The 20,490-nt window shown below is 39.4% G+C and overlaps 1 protein-coding gene across 2 annotated transcripts in view; it reads right to left on the bottom strand.

Moving 5' to 3' along the window:
* Window positions 1-20,490, bottom strand: part of ATP6V0D2 (ATPase H+ transporting V0 subunit d2) — a 55,680-nt gene that overhangs the window by 12,624 nt on the left and 22,566 nt on the right. For both annotated transcript variants that reach the window (XM_010375395.2, XM_010375396.1), the window contains exons 3-4: window positions 1,954-2,132; window positions 55-134 (exon numbers count right to left, since the gene is read on the bottom strand). In XM_010375395.2, coding sequence (XP_010373697.1) covers window positions 55-134; window positions 1,954-2,132 — 259 coding nt within the window. The remainder of the gene's footprint in view (window positions 1-54; window positions 135-1,953; window positions 2,133-20,490) is intronic.

The following is a 20,490-nucleotide window of genomic DNA, read 5'->3' as shown; positions in this document are numbered from 1 at the left end:
AGTCACAATATATTGTGTAATCAAGAAAAACACAATGTTTGGGAAAACCATTACCTTGTACAGTTTATTGCGCAGCAATTCAATATTCAGTTCATCCAGAGCATTTTCAGACATACAGTCTTGGAAGAACGGAGCTGAAAGCAGAAATTGCCATACCAAAAAATGAATCTTAAGCAAGATTATAAACTGTAGAAAATGTATCCTGAACACACCACCCTCTGCTCACTCCTGACAAGAACACTGCAGAGTTGCAATCCATACACTCAACTAAATAAGGCTAATAGTAATGAGGATGAAAACAGTTATTACTTTTTAAGCATTTATCATGTGTAAGCCCTAAATCAGGGGTCCCCAACCCGCAGGCCACAGACCAACACCGGTCCGTGGCCTGTTAGGAATTGAGCCACACAGCTGAGGTGAACAGTGGGCCAGAGAATGGCTTCAACTGTAATTATAACCATTCCCCATAGCTTGCATTACCACCTGAGCTCCGCCTCCTGTCGGATCAGTGGCAGCATTAGATTCTCATAGGAGAGCAAACCCTATTGTGAACCGTGCATGTGAGAGATCTAGGTTGCACACTACTTATGAGAGTCTAATGCCTGATGATCTGTCACTGTCTCCCATCACCCACAGATGGGACTGTCTAATTGCAGGAAAACAAGCTCAGGGCTCCCACTGGTTTTACATTATGGTGGGTTGTATCATTATTTCATTAGATATTACAATGTAGTAATTATACAAATAATGTGCACAATAAATGTAATGTGTCTGAATCATCCTGAAACCATCCCCTCTCTCCCATGTTGGAAAAGTTGTCTTCCACGAAACCAGACCCTGGTGCCCAAGAGGTTGGGGACTACTGCCCTAAACCTCACTCACTACACTACACACTGAATATACTTTCACTTAATCTTCACAACACCTTGGAGCTATTCACTTAAGGCTTTTTTGGAAGTCCCCCCTCCTCTACTATCTAATGATAATATTTATTATTTGCAACTTTAGTATGTGCCAAGCATGGAGTTGTACTTAAATTGTGTTTTATTTTTAAAACTCTGTTATAAAAAGACACGATTATTTCCAAAATGAGGAAACTGGGGTGAATTGAATTGCTCCTAGTCACCTTGTTGGGACTGGGCAGAGCCTGGCTTCATGCTCATGGCTGTCTGATTGCGGTCTCAACCTCTCTTGACTAGCCTATGCTATTTCAGCATCAGGTGCTTAATGATGACACAAATATTTTTTTTCCTTTTTAAAATATCTATTTTAAACAGCAACTATTTTGACAAATGATCAATAGTGAATTGCTACTATCCAGATTTCCTGACAATATTAGATAATGATGCTTATACAATTATCTCTTTAGCATTTTGAATACTACAACTCTTGTTAGTGCCAAATTATAATGAAATTAACAATAATTTCATCATTGCTTCTGATGACTTGACATCTCAGTCATGCTCTTGAGCATCTCAGAAAAATGACATTTTTAAACTTCCCGAAACAAAATGCTTCCTATATGCAACCTTATCTAGACAGAAGTTTAAATGGAAGGACAAGAAACTAATCCTATAAAACCAAGCTAGAAAATTACATTTTTTTGGAGAATGACAAGTTCTATTATTTATTTGCTATGACCTGGTATAAAGTGAAGGGTTTGAAGGTTGAGAGATGAGCCCCAATTCCTTCTCTACTACAAATGGTTCACATGTGATCTGAGCAGGTTGTTTCATTTGTCCTCATCTGAAAAATGAGGGAGCTGAACTAGATGATTCCTTAACGTCTCTGCCACTTCTGGGAATCTGCATAGTATGCTACTGTATACATGGAAAAAAATTTGTGAAATCAAAGTACATTTTCTTTTGGACCACAGGGAAGAAAAAATTGTACATTTTCTAATGACTGTGATAACATACACAAGCAGCTACCAAATTACCTAAGTGTTCCTACCTAATGGCGTTTCGATCAGAATGGCATTAAAGAGATCTGAAGGTGTCTCTGCAATGTTGACAGCTTCCATTTCTGTGAAACGGCCCAAGGGGTGGCACTTCCCCAGAATTTCTTTCACAGATTTTTTCTGCAATGCACCATTCATCAGCAGAATCACATTGTCTATCATGTAACTGCACCTGGTTTAGAAGACAACTCAATCATTAGAGGACAACTGCAAAAGGATAAGAAGAATCCTACAAGTAAAAAATACACACCTTTGAGGTACACACTTTCATTCAGAAAATACATGAGTCTCTTTTTATTTTAAACACTGGAGTTTACGAGATGTGGAGAAAAATATATGACCTCTGAGACTGTCATAAATTGAAAAGGCATATTCAATACTCTTTTTTTTTTTGGAGACAGAGTCTCTCTCTGTCACCCTGACTGGAATGCAGTGGCCCAATCTTGGCTTACTGCAACCTCTGCCTCCCGGGTTCAAGTGATTCTCCTGCCTCAGCTTCCCAAGTAGCTGGGATTACAAACTCTCGCCACCATGTCCAGCTAATTTTTGTATTTTTAGTAGGTACAGGGTTTCAGCATGTTGGCCAAGCTGGTCTCAAACTCCTGACATCACGTGATCTGCCCACCTTGGCTTCCCAAAATTCTGGAATTATAGGCGTAAGCCACTGTGTCTGTGCCTGGCGATGAAAAAGCATATTCAATATTCTAACAACTAACTAAATAAAACCTTGGCTGGTGGGAATATGCAGAAGCAGCCCCTCCATAGTCACTGTCAAATGCGATGGGGCGGGGGTAAGGGTGTGAACTTGTTTGGTTTATCAGAATGGACAAAGGGCTTGAAAAGTTGAAAACCACAGACCTGAAGCATCTTACTCTGCTTTAAAAAGTGACTACTATATTTGAATCTGCAATGAAGCCTATCACTGAGGATTCAAAATTTAATGCTAAAAAATACTGTGTAATTCTGTCCTCATATGAGATCACATTGCGAATTTTCTAGGCCACCTTCCCCACATCCCCATGAGTTTATTAATTCATATTAATTCATATTTTAATCATTTGAATGTGATTTCTTTATTTGATATAAGGTCTGCTCAGGATATCCTGGGTGCATGTCCTGGTTCACTCATGTACTCAGCACCTAGGATATTCCAAGCAATGAGGTTGAGAAGTAAATGAGACCTAGGGCATTCCTTTACAGAGAATACAGCTTAAGTGAGGAACTGGACACAGAATCATTTACAATAAATCACAACAGGGCATACAGGCTATGCAAAATAAATTCTAGGGTGGTGTGGAGAATCATAGCTGGACACTAAACCAGTCCTGGAATTAGACTTGCTAGAGAAATGACAGTCAAGTAGAAACTTGAAGAATTAGTAGGAGCTGGCCAGCCAAAAGGGGCCGGGAACTGGGGGAAAGCACGTTTCAAGGCAGAAGGAAGAACGTTTGAAAAGCCCCAGAGATGAGAACACAAGGACACTCAGGGAGTTTCCTTTGCCTGGGCCGAGCAACGGAGGATACTGACTGCCCTTACACTGAAGGGAACATTATGACCTATGTAAATATTAAAACAGGAGAAGAGGTAAACAAACACCTATACAGTAAGGGCAGTCAGTATCCTCCGCTGCCCTTAACATCCAAGTTCCTCATCTTGTCTTTTGGGACCCACATGCTCAGCTCCAGCCCCAGCTCCAGTGCTCGGCCCAGGCAAAGGAAACTCCGAGTGTCCTTGTGTTCTCATCTCTGGGGCTTTTCAAATGTTCCTCCTTCTGCCTTGAAACGTGCTTTTCCCCAGTTCCCAGCCCCTTTCTAGAGTCTGGCTGCATGGGGGACAGAATTCCTGGGCAGGGAATTCATTTCTGGCTGGAAAAGGGGGTCTCCTTCATTGTGGAGCTTCTACAGCTTACCCCCAAAAATTCTAACTAAAGAAGTTTTTGAAGCAGGCAATTATCCCTTTATAAAAAGCACATGACTATAAAGTTTCTTCACCTCCTGAACAGCAGTACCAAATTTAGACACTATGGAATTTTAGAATCCTTTTTATCTCTTCAAAATGATATTAAAATGGAAGTGCTTATTTAACTGTCCCTTTATGGCTCAAAAGCAATTACCTGAGAGGGCAATTGCTAGCACTTAATAATCCTTAGCAGACTCCAGACATTTAATTGTTCCCCACAACCCCCCTGCAATGTAAAAGCATCCGAGCTGCGAATATTCCCAATTAGCAGAGGACTGTTAGAGCAACGTTGACAGGCGACCAACGTCAATGGTGTGAGTAGGATGCAGCCTGCCTATAACACCCATATGTGCCTCTACAATATGTGCGTGTGTGTATTAAGTATTTTTATTTTTACTTTTTTACTAATAGACAGGCTAAGCCCTATATGGCAATGTGCAAGAGCTTTATAGATTGGGTTCAATTTTATTTCAACTCTTACTGAGTGGCCTTGTTTCTAAAATGGAACAATAACACCAGTTCTTGCAGTGTTGCTCAGAAACACTGAGAACCCAGGACTTGGCCTACGATGAGGGGCAGGGGTGTCCTGTCCCCTTTCTCATCTCCATCACACATAGGTACCAGGTATATAATTATCATTGGCTGTTGGGGTGACAGGGACATAGTGTAACCAGAAGACAGTTTACTTTCTCCAGACTATAATCTTTGTAGATCTCCAGGGGGTCATGCATGCAATGGTTGTGAAGCAAATAATTGCTGACATTACCTGAATAATTTTTGAACAAAAAGACACCAGGGTGTTTACCTAATTCAAACCCCTGTTTTAGGTAGTTATCCTCATAAGTAGTGACAGAGCCACCCATTCAGTTAGGTTAATTTTTCTCCTACTCATGGTCTAGACAAATGTCCTTTGATACCTGTAAAATCATAGTCACCTAAAACTGTAATGAGCAAATTACTCAATTTCAAAAATTTTAGGATATTAAAAATTTTTTAAATGCTGATTCTTTTTGAGGTTTTTACTATGTGGCAGTAATTATGTGCACACTCTCACACAAGCTTCACAACAACTCAATGCTGTAAGAACCATTATTAAGGAAAACCGAGTCTTAGCAGTACTAAATATCTTGCCCAAGATCACAGTGCTGGCAAGCAGCAGAGTTGGGTCCCTAAAATCAAAGTGCTGGCTCTCCCTAGTAGGTTCAGATAAAAGAGCTCAAGCCAGATGATATTTTAACATTTCCATTTGATCTTAGAGCTATTCTTTCTCCTCCTGCTCCCTAGCTTATTTAAGGATCTCAAAGATAACTGTAATATATTTTCTGTATGATAACTACCACATTCTGCTGCTGTAACAGTTGCTAAGAGGTCAAATAATATAGAGCCATAATTTGGTAAGTTAGAGGAATTGCTCTTTGAATAAAAATTTTAGTACTTCAGTGTCATTAGCAATAGCTGAGAAATGACTGTCATTCACAAAGCACTCTGGCATGAGATAGAAAAAGAGAAACGCCTTCTAAGAAAAACACAGTTCAGTGAAGAAGCTCTCCAGGGTATTACCTCTTCATTGTCACACCCACCCTTTCCCACCCACCACCCCCAATGCCTAGAAAATGCGAATCAGTTCTCCCACTCTATAATTTTGCTATTTTCTGAATAATATGTAACTGGCAGTGGATAATAAGTAACATTTTGAGACTGGCTATTTTAGCCCTGCTCGGTGTTCTTGAGATACATGTAATACATTCAAGCTGTTGCATGTAAACAGTTTGTTCCCTTTTATTGGTGAGTAGTATTCCATGGTGTTGATATACCACAATGTATTTAAGCATTCACCTATTGATGGACATTTGTATTTTTTTCTAGTTTTTGGCTATTACAAATAAAAACTGTTAAGAATATCTGTGTGCTGGTGTTTATATTAAAATAAGTTTTTATTATTCTTGGATAAATGCCCTGAAGTGCAGTTGCTAAATGTCATAGTAAGAGTATGTTTAGATTTTTAAGAAACTGCAAGACTATTTTTTAGAGTAGCTGTCTCAATTTTAGCGGAGTGTTAAAAACTTTACTTCTTTTTAAGTGTCTTTTCTTTCCCTGTTTATAACTGTTATAAATATTTCCTCTATATACATCGAGAACCACATCAGACAGTGTAATGATTTTGCTTCAACTGTCAAATACAATTTAGAAAACTCAGGAGGAGAAAGAGTGTGTTGTATTTACCCACATTTTTCTCCTCTCTGTTCTTTCTTTTTTCCTGTTGTTTCAAAATTACTCTTTTTATCATTTCCCTTATGTTTCAAATGCTTTGTTTAGCCATTCTTTTAGTGTAGGTCTGCTGGTGACAAAATCTCTTAGTTTTCCTTCATCTTAGAATGTCTTGATTTTCCCTTCATTCCTGAAGAATATTTTCACTGACTACAAAATGCTATTTTTTTTCTTGTCTTTAGTGCTTGAAAAATACTACACTGCTTGCTTCTGGCTCCGTGGTGCCTAATGAGAAATCTATGGTTCAAATTGCTTCTCTCTTATCAGTAAGGAGTCATTTCCCATAGCTTTCAAGATTTGTTTTATCTTTTTTTCTTTCAAAAGTTTGATTATGACATGTCTTGGCCTGGATTTCACTGGATTTTTCCTGTTTGGGCTTTCACTTAGGTTCTTGAATCAGTGGGTGTGTGTCTTTTGCCAAATGGGGGGAATTTTCAGTCATTATTTCTTTGAATACTTTTTCAACCTTTCTTTTTTTCTCCTCTCATTCTGGGTTTATTACTACTCTGCATGTGGCCTCTATTGACATCAAGGTAAAAGAGGGCTTATTACTGCTGGGAGGTGGTCAAAGGCCCAGCTTCCCGCTTGGCCCTCTCTGACCCCAGTTACAGCCAGGTGAGGGTAGACATCTGGGCCCCCACTGAGCCTTTGCTTAAAGGGGTGGTGTTGCAGTTTTTCCCGTGGCACTTGGTTAGAGTAGAGCCATTATTATCTAAAGATATTCTTGTTGTGGCCGGGCGTGGTGGCTCACGCCTATAATCCCAGGACTTTGGGAGGCCAAGGCTGGTAGATCACAAGGTCAGGAGTTCGAGACCAGCCTGGCCAATATGGTGAAACCCCGTCTCTACTAATAATACAAAAATTAGCTGGGCATGGTGGCAGGGCGCCTGTAGTCCTAGCTACTCAGGAGGCCGAGGCAGGAGAGTCGCTTGAACCCGGAAGGCGGAGGTTGCAGTGAGCCAAGATTGCACCATTGCACTCTAGCCTGGGCGACGGAGCGAGACTCCGTCTCAAAAAAAAAAAAAAAAAAAAAAAAAGACTTTCTGCTTGTGAGGTTGCGCTTTTCCTGGTCCTTTGGCTAGAGAGAACAGGCTTTTCTTGGGGTTTTTTTGTATGTGCCTGTTGGCTTTCTGGGCTGTAAGATTCTCTAGCATCCAGCTGGGAGTGTATGAGACAAAAGGAAAACCCAAGAAACTCAAAACCAAGCCATTTCCTGGGTCTCAAGTTTCTTAGCCAATCGGTCTTCTCTCTACCCTTTAGTCATTAGTGTCCTCCAAGATGCCAATACTTCAACCGCAATAAGATAGCATCTTACCCCATTTAGAATGGACAGTATTAAAAAGACAAACAATAAAATATACTGGAGAGAGGATGTGGAGAAAATGAGACTCTTATACACCATTGGTAGAAATTTCAATTAGCACAGCCACTGTGGAAAACAGTATGAAGATATCTCAAAAAACTAAAAACAGAAACACCATGCAATGCAGCAATCCCACTACTGGGTATCTATACTAAGGAAAATAAATCAGTATGTCAAAGGGATACCTGCATGCACATGTTTATTGCAGCACGATTCACGATAACAAAGAAATGGAATTAACCTAAGCATCCATCAACAGATGAATGGGTAAAGAAAGTATGGTATAGATACACAATAGAATACTATTCTGCCATAAGAAGAATAATATGTCATTTGCAGCCACATGGATGAAATTGGAGGTCATTATGTTAAGTAAAATAAACCAGGCAGAGAAAGCCAAATATCGTATGCACTCACTCATGTGTGGGAACTAAAGAAAGTTGATCTCATAAAGGTAATGAATAGAATGACAGAAAATAGAGGCTAGAAAGGGTGGGTGGGGGGGAGATGAGGAGAAGTACATTAAGAGGTACAAATATACAGTTAGATAAAAGGTATGAATCTATAGACAAGAGCAGAGTGACTATAGTTAACAATGTTATGACATATTTCAAAATAGACTGATGGCTCCCAACACAGAAATGACCAATACTCAAAGTAATAGAGTCTTCAAATACCCCAACCTGATCATTACACATTCTATAACTGTACCAAAACATCGCATGGACCCCATAAATATAGAAAAGGTTATGTATCAATTAAAAAAAAACACTCTAATACTTCAAATAGTCTTGTGGTTTGTTTAGTGTCCTAAAGTTTTTTATACCTCAGGGCTATACATCATAGTATGGTGTAAAAGGATGGTGGAAAAAGAAGAGTTGTGATAAGGAGGTGATAATGGGAACCCAGCACAGTGTTCTGGCTTCAAGTACTCTTAGGTAGTTTTAGTACATATACATATAGGCACTCAGGATCTGGAAACTGGTCATCTTGTAATCACTCCTGTCTCCATAACCCTTGGAAAGCATCCTTTAGACCTAGGGGGACACATACAATAGAGGAAAGATTGCTGTCCTATAGAATGTTCAAAATTATTCACTAATATAGGTTTTAATTTCTTTTTTAAATTTCAATTTTTGCATATGTTTTTAAATGGACGTAAGACTGGGTGCAGTGGCTCACACCTGTAATCTCAGCACTTTGGGAGGCCGAGGCAGGCAAATCACCTGAGGTCAGGAGTTCGAGACCAGCCTGGCCAACATGGTAAAACCCCATCTCCACTAAAAATACAAAAATTAGCCAGGCATGGTGCCAGGTGCCAGTAATCCCAGCTACTCAGGAGGCTGAGGCAGGAGAATCGCTTGAACCCGGGAGGCAGAGGTTGCAGTGAGCTGAGATCGCACCACTGCACTCCAGTCTGGGTGACAAAGTGAAATTCCATCTCAAAAAATAAAATAAATAAAAATGACTGGGTGCAGTGGCTCACACCTGTAATCCCAGCATTTTGGGAGGCTGAGGCGGGCAGATCATGAGGTCAAGAGATCAAGACCATCCTGGCCAACATGGTGAAACTGTGTCTCTACTAAAAAATACAAAAATTAGCTTGGCGTGTTAGTGTGCACCTGTAGTTCCAGCTACTTGGGAGGTTGAAGCAGGAGAATCGCTTGAACCCAGGAGGCAGAGGTTGCAGTGAGCTGAGATTGCGCCACTGCACTCCAGCCTGGTGACAGAGTGAGACTTCGTCCCCCTGCCACACAAAATAAATAAATAAATAAATAAATAAATAAATAAATAAATATAAAATGGACATAATATATTAGAAAAATGCATATAATATATAATTAAGTATGTTAGCATATTATGTTGGTCTTGTGTTTTAATGATTGAGGTATATGATTAAAGGATGGTGATCACTGATCTAAGGGGACAGAAGGGACATTGGACACTGTATAACGAAGAACTGCTAGCCACACTGTTATTTGTCTCTAAGATAAAATCCAAAAGGGTCTCTGAGGTAGAGAAGGGGAGAGTTAAGATTTCTGATGTACTTACGAGTACTGAGTCAGAGTGAGCAGAGATGGAGATAAACCCAGACCTTGAGAACAGAATCGAAAGGGGAAAAACTGGGGTGAGGGGTCATTATGCCAGCCGAAATGCTCCGAGGCTTCCCCGTAGGGCACATGGGGAGGAGGACAGAGGCAGGCAGCTGGGCATATTATTCTTCCTGTCAAGTACCAGCAAGAAGGAGGGCTTCACTCTGGGGAGAGAGTGCTTTTCAGGCTGCGTCTGCCAGGATTTGCAATGGTATTTGATGAGTGTAAACACCCCTCCAGGACACCTTCCTTCTCATTCCTGGAACTTGAATTCTGTGATAATTTGTCTTATGATTGCCCTATCTCTCAGGCCTGTCATTTTCTTTTTCTTTTTAGCTCATTTGTTGTTTTGTTTTTCCTGTCTGTCTCTTAAGCATTGCACACCCTGAGATTAGAAAAATTCTGTTTTGTAAAATTATTTTTAACATAACTTAATTTTTAGAATAAGTTTAGATTCACGGAAAAAATTGGGATGATGGTAACAGAGAGTTTCCGTATACCCCATACCCAGTTTCTTCTTATTAACATCTTAAAATAATTTGGCACATTAGTTATAATTAATGAATCAATATTAACATATTGTTATTAATTAAACTCCATACTGTATTATTTCCTTGGTTCTTAAGGGATAGGAAGGAGATTTTTGCAAGGAAGAAGGAGAAAGAGTGAAAATGGTAAAAAAAGAAAAAAAAAGAGCACAAAGGGTTGTCACAGAATGGGACAAGGACTTCAACAACGGTAAATGACATGGTGAATTAGGAAAGAGCTGAAAAGTATCCATTCGACTTAGCTGTTAGAATGGCTTTTGGTGACTTGATGGGGAAGGAAGTAAGACTGAAGTGGAATGAGGAAATAAGTGAGAAAATAGAGAAGTATAGATTAATCTTTCGTTTTCTTTCCTTTTTTGTTTTTTTGAAACAGGGTCTCTCTTTGTGACCCAGGCTGGAGTGCTGAGGTACAATCACAGATCACTGCAGCCTTGACCTCCTGGGCTCAAGCAATCCTCCCACCTCAGTCTCCAGAGTAACTGCGGCTACAGGCATGCACCATCATGCCTGGTCAATTTTTTCCTTTTTTTTTTTTTTTTTTTTCTGAGACAGAGTCTCACTCTGTCACCCAGGCTGGAGTGCAGTGGTGCCATCTCGGCTCACTGCATTCTCCACCTCCCGGGTTCAAGCAGTTCTTCTGCCTCATTCTCCTGAGTAGCTGGGATTACAGGCACGCACGACCGTGCCCAGCTAATTTTTGTATTTTTAGTAGAGATGGGGTTTCACCATGTTGGCCAGGCTGGCCTTGAATTCCTGAGCTCAGGTGATCCGCAGGTCTTGGCCACCCAAAGTGCAGGGATTACAGGCGTGAGACAAGCACCCGGCCATTTTCTTTTTTCCTTTTTTATAGAGACAGGGTCTCCCTGTGTTGCCTGGGCTGGTCTCAAACTCCTGGGCTCAGGCAATCCTCCCACCTCAGCCTCCCAAAGTACTGGGATTACAGGCATGAGCCACCATGCTGACCAGATTATTCTTTTCAACAAACTTGGCATCACAGGGTGAGAAGAGGTAGACAACTACTGTCTTCACAGGGTCACTGTAAACTAAATCAAATTACATATAGGAAAGCAGTTTGTAAATCATAAATAAATTGTCACAATAGAAGGAGCGCAGGCTTTGAAACAGATAAACCTGATTTAAGCCCAGCTCTGCAACTTAAAAACCCTAAAAGTTCCATTTCTTCAGTTTTGAAATTAAAATATTTATTCAACATTGAATGGTTGGTATCAGGCTTACATATGAAAGCACTTGTAGAGTGCCTTGGTTAAAGGAGGACATACACTGTTAGAAGAAGATATTTTCCTGTAAAGTGGACTTTGCAGGAAATTATAAACCACATCATCTTTAATGTAAAACATCTGAGAAAAGTTTAGTTGAGGTAAGCCTGAGCTGTCTTCATCTCCGTAGTTTTGGATTTAGTTTTAGCTAAGAGAGTTCTTTCTAAATTTACCTATTGCTCTTAGATAATAAGAGATTATCATGTCAGCTGTGGTGTGAAGACAGAAGCTGAGTGGTACAATCATTTGGAAGGCTGGGACACCAAAAAAGATCATAAATCGTATTACTCAATAGTGTTGAGATACTAGCCCTCAAATCTGATTTATACGTATTTCATAAAACCTGTTACCGGCCGGGTGCAGTGGCTCACGCCTGTAATTCCAGCACTTTGGGAGGCCAAGGCGGGTGGATAACGAGATCAGGAGATCGAGACCATCCTGGCTAACACGGTGAAACCCTGTCTCTACCAAAAACACAAAAACTTAGCCGGGCGTTGTGGCAGGCACCTGTAGTCCCAGCTACGCGGCAGGAGAATGGAGTGAACCCAGAAGGTGGAGGTTGCAGCGAGTCGAGATCGCACCACTCGCTCCAGTCTGGGCGACAGATACAGGCTCCATCTCAAAAAAAAAAGTAGAAAAAACCTGTTATCATCTTGTTTTGTGTCTTGTAACCCCAGAGCTGTCTTTGTGTGGTCATTATTTTATATGATGTTTCCTTTAAGTTATCTGAACTTCAAAAAGTTCAATGTTACCTCTTTGCAAATGTAATCACTAATCTCAAAACAATGCTTGCCAGCTGTTTGTCAAAACTGGTAACAGCGTTCATATAAAGAGACCTGACCTCCTTTGCTAGTTGGAGGCACTTCAAGACTCAGTCTGAACTTTGTCCTTTGGACCTGAGGGAACATTTAACTTGGTGATGACAATAGCTTCACTGTCTACACACATTGTGACTAATATTTGACTTGATCACAGGAGCCACATCCCCTTTATTGTTTGTTTGTTTGTTTGTTTGTTTGTTTGTTTTGAGTTGGAGTTTCACTCTTGTTGCCCAGGCCGGAATGCAATGGCGTGATCTTGGCTCACTGCAACCTCCACCTCCTGGGTTCAAGTGATTCTCCTGCCTCAGCCTCCTGAGTAGCTGAGATTACAGGCACCCACCACCATACCCAGCTAATTTTTTGATTTTTTCATAGAAATGAGGGTTTCACCTTGGTCAGACTGGTCTCCACCCACCTCAGCCTCCCAAAGTGCTGGGATTACAGGCGTGAGCCACTGCCTGGCCTTATTTTATTTTTTTAGAGGCAGGGTCTTTCTCTGTCATCCAAACCCAAGTGGCACAATCATAGCTCACAACAACTTCTAATTGCTAGGCTCAAGTGATCCTTCCACCATGGCCTTCCAAAGTGCTGAGATTATAGGCATGAGCCACCATGCCTGGCCCAGAAAGCCACATCCTTGTATCAGGCCTTGATTGCTACAGGTTTCCTTTCTACCTAGAAGGCCGCATCCACATCCTTCATCTGCAACATGTAATCAAATTCTTAATGACAACCATTTTGTTTTAGGTGACCAGAACTATGTGAGATGTTGGCTAGGTAACAATTATACATAGAGAATGTACAGGGATAGGGACATAAAATGCATGCTCAGACTGGGAACTGTGGCTCATTCGTGTAATTTTATCTCTTTGGAAAGCCAAGGAAGGAGGATCGCTTGAGCTCAGGAGTTTGAGACCAGCCTGGCCAACATGGCAAAATCCCCTCTCTACAAAAAATACAGAAATTAGCTGGGCGTGCTGCTGCACGCCTGTAGTTTCAGCTACTCAGGAGGCTGAGGTTGCAGTGAGCCATGATCACGCCACTGCACTGCAGCCTGGGCAACAGAATGAGACCCTGTCTCAATTAAAAAAAAGAAAAAAAAGCATTTCAGGGGTCATTGTTCATGAAAAGGACCGGGGTGTGTGTGTGAAAGGCATCTTTCATTTAGGAGTTTCATTGAGGAATTAAATAATTTATAAAAGTACACCAAATATATTTCACAATTTTTCAATATATGAATTTTCAAATGAAAGTTTTCCTTGATTACATTGGTAAACATTTTTTGTTATACCGTGGATTTGTTCAATCCAGCACTAACCACATATGCTTACGTGGGGCAATCCTGTCATATTGCATGATTTGCTAGTCAGCTGAATTTAGAATATCCCCATAAACATTCTTCTGTCTCTTAAAATTTGACATTTTTGGTAACATTTCTTCCTTCTCTGAAGCTTCCCTATTTTAAATAGAGGAAGTGAAAATTAAAATAATTTGAAAAAGCAAACAATTTTGCTGTCACACTTGTTTTTCCTTATAGCAAAAAAAAAAAAAAAAAAAAAAATACGGAAAAATTACTTAGACGTCAGCATTGCCATAATAGCATATTTTAGAACAAGAATGCTGATCACTTTGCATTTCCCAAGCCCTTGGTGGCTCTGGAATTTTAAGAAACCTCTTCAGTATTTAAGATTCTCTATAATCTTGGTCTAACCCAACTGTTTAGATTAAAAATTCCTCAAACTTAACTTGTCCTTTTCTAGATTAATGTCTTGGTTCCTACTCTTATCTAGATGTATAATTTCCCTTCCTTACCAATTGTTAAAAGTTAAAATCCTCCGCATCCTTTAAGGCCATATTCAAGTATCATATTCTTCCGGAAGCTTTTAAAATGTCTCCAGCTAGAGGTGATATCTTTTTTCTTTCTAGATTTCTTTTTTCTTTCTATATTTATCCTGGAGTGAAATTAATTTTCTATATACATTGGCAGTAGCAGTGATAAACATAAGGAATAGTTAGCTCATTCATTCACAAATATTTATTACATATTTAGTGTGACGTAAGGCTTGGATTCCAGTACTAATTCTGCCACTATAGAGCTGTGTGTTCTTGAGTAAGTCATTTTACATGTTCATTTCAAACATAGTTATTTACAGAGAATAAATAACTGTGGGGGAGTGGGAGAGGGAGCGCATCAGGAAGAATAGCTAATGGATGCTGGGCTTAATACCTACGTGATGGGATGATCTGTGCAGCAAACCACCAAGGCACACATTTACTTAAGTAATAAACCTGCACATCCTGCACATGTACACCTGAACTTTATACTGTATACATACATATATATATATGTGTATATATAGAGCATGGTGGCTCATGCCTATAATCCCAGCTCTTTGGGAGGCTGAGACAGGCAGATCACTTGAGGTCAGGAGTTCGAGACCAGTCTTGCCAACATGGCAAAACCCAGTCTCTACTAAAAATACAAAATTAGCTGGGCATGGTGGTGTGTGCCTGTAATCCCAGCTACTCAGGAGGCTGAGGCAGGAGAATCACTAAAACTCAGGAGGTGGAGGTTGCAGTGAACCAAGATCGCACACAGAAAAACAAATAAATAAAGTAATTTAATTAAGTAAATAATGCATCAATTAAAAATGTATTAAATAAAATATATCTGTATATATTTATGCAAAAATGATAATAGATTACATTTTAAAAGGACAAATTGTAGACAATACATATATGATCTCACTGTTCTAAAACAAACAATAAGCCCAACTGTGTATATTTATATTTGTGTTTACATATACTCACATGCATATATAAAAAAACATTTTTCACAAGGAAAAAATTTAGAAAGATATGCATGAAAGTTTTGAGTGGTTACCTCTGGACTCTGTGACATGAATTCTGAAGTATAGTCTTTACTCAATCCGTTTCCTTATTTCTAAAAAGCCAACAATATTAGTACCACTCCATAGAGTTGCTGTGAAAATTGGTTAAATTTAATACAGGAAAGTGATTATAAAGGTACTAACTTGTGTAGTGAGCACAAAATACATTTTAGTAAAAAAAAATCTCTCGTTTTTTTAAACACACCTGATTATTTTCAATTAAAAAATAAGATAAAATAAAACTAGGACAATGGATAAGTGTGGATTTCAGTCTCCAGCCTGAAAATGAAGGTTATGGGACAGTTTCAAATCTCTTAAACTAAAAGGAGTATTTTGGAAAACAGGGTACTGGGATCAGTATCGCCCCCTGGTGGTTGATTGATGCCTTGCCAGACAGTTGCCCAAGCACAAGGCAAAGACTACGCCCACCTTGGTCCTGATTTGTATCCCACTCAGAACTGTTGTAGCGATGGCATCCTAAGCTCTTTCACATCCATTACCTTAACATCCTCAACCTCAGACACTAATTTTGCTGACATGTGGCATCAGCAACCCAACAACAGTAGTGATGGGTCCTGTATTTTCTGTTCTTTCTGCTGTTTGCCTCTCTCCAGCCATGTCCACCTACAAACGCTTAGCCTTTCAAGCCTGAGCTTGGGCATCACCTCCCTCATGCCACCTTTTCTCACTCACACAGGTGAACATTATACTCAAATACACACATAAAATTAGCTACATTTGTTGAGCATGTGTATGGATGTTTGGGGTATATTTACATACTGTATAAGTATACATTTTTTCAATCAGTCGGTTTCAGGGGATTGTGATCTGTATAGTCACACAGGACTCCATGCTTGGTTTAATTCTCTGCTGCTGTTCTCTTGAAATCATTGAACATATTTTAAACAAGGAGCTCTATATTTTGCACCGGGCCTCACAAAATATGTAGCTGGTTCTGTTTTTAAATTAAACTCACAACTCTATATTGTATATAATTATGATCCCTGTACTACAGATGAGGAAACCAAGGTTTTGAGTGACTAAGGGACTTTTTTTGAGATCCTACAGTTGGTATATTGCAGACCCAGTTTAGAGTCTACCTACTGGTTATAAGAATTTCCCACCTGTATCAGGGTCACCTGGAGGGCTTCTAGAAGAGCAAATTTATTGACTGCATTCCAGAACCTAGTAAATCATAATTTTTAAAAGCATGGTCTTAGAAACTGCATCTTAATTAACTCTTCCATTGGTTAATGAACAAAGTCTATATTCAATTCATTTCTAATCTTAGAGTCTCATAAGCCTTTACTCATAGCCACTTACTGTTATGCTGATTAAATGAATATCATTCAGTTTCAGAGAGACCAAGTATAGCTTTGGCAGAATAGCGCCAGTGTTTTTCAGCTCACAGAATGCTTGAGAGTTTTAAACACTGAAGGTCTTATCAGCAACTATAGTAGGGACATGTTTGCCCTGCACTTGCTCCCCTTTCACTATTCCCATTGAATCTCTGAGTGCAAAGCCTTTAAGACAGTGCAATCTATAAGACCACAGAAGAACTTTTCCGACCAGAGACCCAGGATCACAAGGGCATGGTGGTGTCAAAAAGCCAATTTCATATTATTGGAAATTTGATTGTTGAAGTTAGAATTCAACAAATTAAATACTATGCAGAATTTGGGGAAAGAAAGACACAAAACTCAACACATCTGTGTTCATGACCAGATGGAAGGCTGTATACTCACCTAAGATGCAGGGAAAATGCCGATAATATACAGAGAAAAGCCAAGATTCAAAATTAAAGTGATAATAATGTTAGTTCTTTAAAAATGTATAGAAAAAGAGTATAGGGATATGTCAATTGATGGTGAGATTTAGGGTGATTTATTTACTTCTCTAATTTCCTCTAATTTACAATGGTCTTCCTAGTCTCTTTGGTAAGAACTAAAAATAAAATCCACTTATCTGACTTGCAAATCCTTTCTTTCTTTAACTTAGAATTCCCAGGAATTATTGTCTGCTTTCCCTCATGCCTCATAAATCAAGATACTAAATCCTGTTAAGTCTATCTCTCAAATGAATCTAATCATATTCCCCACCTTCCTGTCTCTACCCTTCAAAGTTCCAATCTAAGCTTTTAAAATAGCTTCCTCTATTGTTTCTCTGCTTTGAGTTCCATCCCCTCCATGCATCTTTTATAATACTAACAAAATTATTTTCCTAAGATATACATCAGATCAGCCCCCTCACTTTGTGAAGCAGGAGGAGTTAAAAAGTAAAAACATGCAAATAAGCAAAAAAGAAAAAAATGATCACTTTTGGAATGCTACTTGGAGTGACTTGATATCGCATCTTAGGCTCTTTACTTAACCAGCTATAAGGACTTGGACACTTTATTTTTAAATATGCCCCAGGAAATCAGCATAATAATAGCAATCGCCAGTTATTGAACAAGTACTACGTGCACAGTAATCCTAAGAACAGGTACTCTCCCATTGGCTAGATGAGAAATTAATGCTTAGATGTCAAACCGCCTTTGGCCACACAGCCAGAGGCAGAGGAAGTGTTCAACCACTCTATCACATGGCCACCCAGGGGGAAAATACTTCTCCCCTTACAGGGTGGTGACCATTAAGTGAGGGGGTATCGTCTGCAGCACACAAGAAGCACATAATTGATAGCACTTTCTGAAAGCCTTCAGAGACTTAGCGGCAAAGCCCTTCACCCAGTCAAACTCTTTACTCTCTTGTCCAAGTATCTATTCTCCCTACTCATGTCTAGGTTCCAGCAACATCTGAGTTGCCATGTCATCTCCAAACACAAAATCCTTTCATGCCTCACTTATTCTTTCAATCTATGCCAATTTTAAACAATGGCCAAAATTCTACTTTCTCTATGAAATTGTTTAAAGTCAAAATTCATTGTTCCAGTCCTCTAGGTTCCTCTCATTGAATGTTCAAGCTTCTATTATAGCTGTGGTTTAATTTTGTCTTACTTTTACACCATTTGTGGACTTGCTTGCTGCATTAGAATGTAAGCTCTTACTGAGCTAGAGTTATGTTATTCGTTTTTTGACTCTCTGGTGATAGGGTGATCAACTCATCTGGTTTTCCAAGGACTTTCCTGGCATCAACACTCCAAGTTCTGAGTCCTGGAAAACACTTTGGGTAAACTAAGGTGTTCAGTACCCTAATTTACAGCACACCACAAAGGCTGTAGATGGTGTATTATGTGTCATTGGGATATTTTAAAACTTTGATTAGCCTTTGGGAATGAATTTTTAAAGATTTCTTCAGTGTATGGTCCTTAACCTCAGATTCTCAGTAATCTGAGAATTAGGACTTTAACCTAGGATTACTCATTACTGTTTAAGTACCGAAGATGATATTTCCTTGGTCATCCTCTATTCAGAAATTTTACAGCCTCTGAGGTGGGATACTTTGAATGCTTGAGAGATTTATTTTTTAAATGTCTAGTTTTAAAAGAGATGAGAAGTTGAAATGCTGATGGAAAATGTTGGATAGGAAGGAAGAAAAATAAAACAACCAAGGCCTATATTAAATGGTCCCTTCATCAAAATGTTATTGGATTCATTCCTTTGTTTCACACAACTGTGTATAATTATAGTATACAAACCCTCCAGCAGATCTTCCTGCTATTAAGTATTTAAAAATATCCATTCCAGATTTTCAAAATAAGTTTCACATGTACAGTAATTATATCTCATAAAATGTGCAATGCTTAAGATTATATTTATTATTCCAACTTAAATTTAGACTGTCTCTATTAAAATTGATTTAATCATTTGTATAGTGTTGTCTTGGGCATTTCCTAATAGGACAGGAAGTTACTTCATTTGATGGAATTTCATGGGTGCTAGAGAGACCCTTGACTTTGGAAGACATTTTGGAGAGAGATAAGAGAAAGGGTTTCAGAACTGTGGGATACCTTTCCACCATTTGTATACCCTTTCTCCCCTTTATTTCTCTCTCTCTCTTCTTTCTCTCTTTTTCTCTTTCTTTCTTTCTTTCTTTCTTTCTTTCTTTCTTTCTTTCTTTCTTTCTTTCTTTCTTTCTTTCTTTCTTTCTTTCTTTCTTCTCCTCCTCCTGCTCCTCCCTCTTCCTCCTCTTCTTCTCTTCTTCTTCTTCTTCTCTTCTTCTTCTTCTTCTTCTTCTTCTTCCTCCTCCTCCTCCTCCTCCTCCTCCTCCTCCTCTCCTTCTTCCTCTCCTTCTTCCTGAAATAGTGGAGCCTTACTCTGTCATCCAGGCTGGAGTGCAGTGGCATGATCTCAGCTCACTGCAACCTCCACCTCCCAGGTTCAAGCAATTCTCATGCCTCAGCCTACTAAGTAGCTAGGACTACAGGTGTGTGCCACCACACCTGGCTAATTTTTGTATTTTTAGCAGAGACAGAGTTTCATCATATTGGCTATGCTGGTCTCAAACTCCTGACCTCAAGTGATCTACCCATCTCGGCCTCCCAAAGTACTGGGATTACAGGCATGAGCCACTGTGCCCAACCATTACCGTTTCTTATTGTAATAAATCTCTAAGCTCCACAGAGAGCAGCTGAATGCTGCCAGGGTTGCAAGTCACAAGATATTACATGACATGATGGGGCAGATCATGGATGGAGATTCAGAAGACCTAGGCTTTGATGCTATCTAGTTTCCGACAGGGAGATAATGCTGTCTGTATAGGTAACTGTCAAGAGAAGCTCATGAAAGTGTTTGTGAAAGTCACCTCCAAGTAATCAAGCTGAGGCACCCTGATGAAACATTTTTAATCAGAGGTGGACCTCAGTATAACCTGGGTGCCTTCCAAAATATAGATGGGCCCCACTCCAAGGCCAATTAGATCAGAATCTCCTGAAGTAGGGGTCAAGAATATAAGTGGTTTTTGAAGACCCACAGATATTTCTGATTTGCTTGCCTTATTATAAATTACCTGGACAGTGGCAAGATCATTAGCTTGCTAGACTGATAGACCTGGAATGGAATCCTTTCATGTCTCTTGCCTTTGTGACTTTGAAAAATGCATTAATTCATTGACCCTTCATTTCCATAATTTTAAAAGTGGTGATATAAATACCTGCTTTGCAGGGTTCTTGTGTAGAAGTGAAGGTAAAACATCTAGGTCAGAGTAAATATGTTCAGGGGTCTGGTAAGTAGCTTAAATACAAGAGTGTTGGAGACTGTGGCTAATGGAAGAATGTAGCCTTGACAAAATGGTTTATTTATTTATTTATTTATTTATTTATTTATTTATTTATTTAAAGAGACAGGGTCTTGCTTTGTTGCCCAGCTACAGG

The sequence above is a fragment of the Rhinopithecus roxellana genome, chromosome 9, assembly GCF_007565055.1.
Source record: "Rhinopithecus roxellana isolate Shanxi Qingling chromosome 9, ASM756505v1, whole genome shotgun sequence".
Classification (NCBI taxonomy): Eukaryota; Metazoa; Chordata; class Mammalia; order Primates; family Cercopithecidae; genus Rhinopithecus; species Rhinopithecus roxellana.
This window is presented reverse-complemented; position numbering and strand designations above follow the sequence as displayed.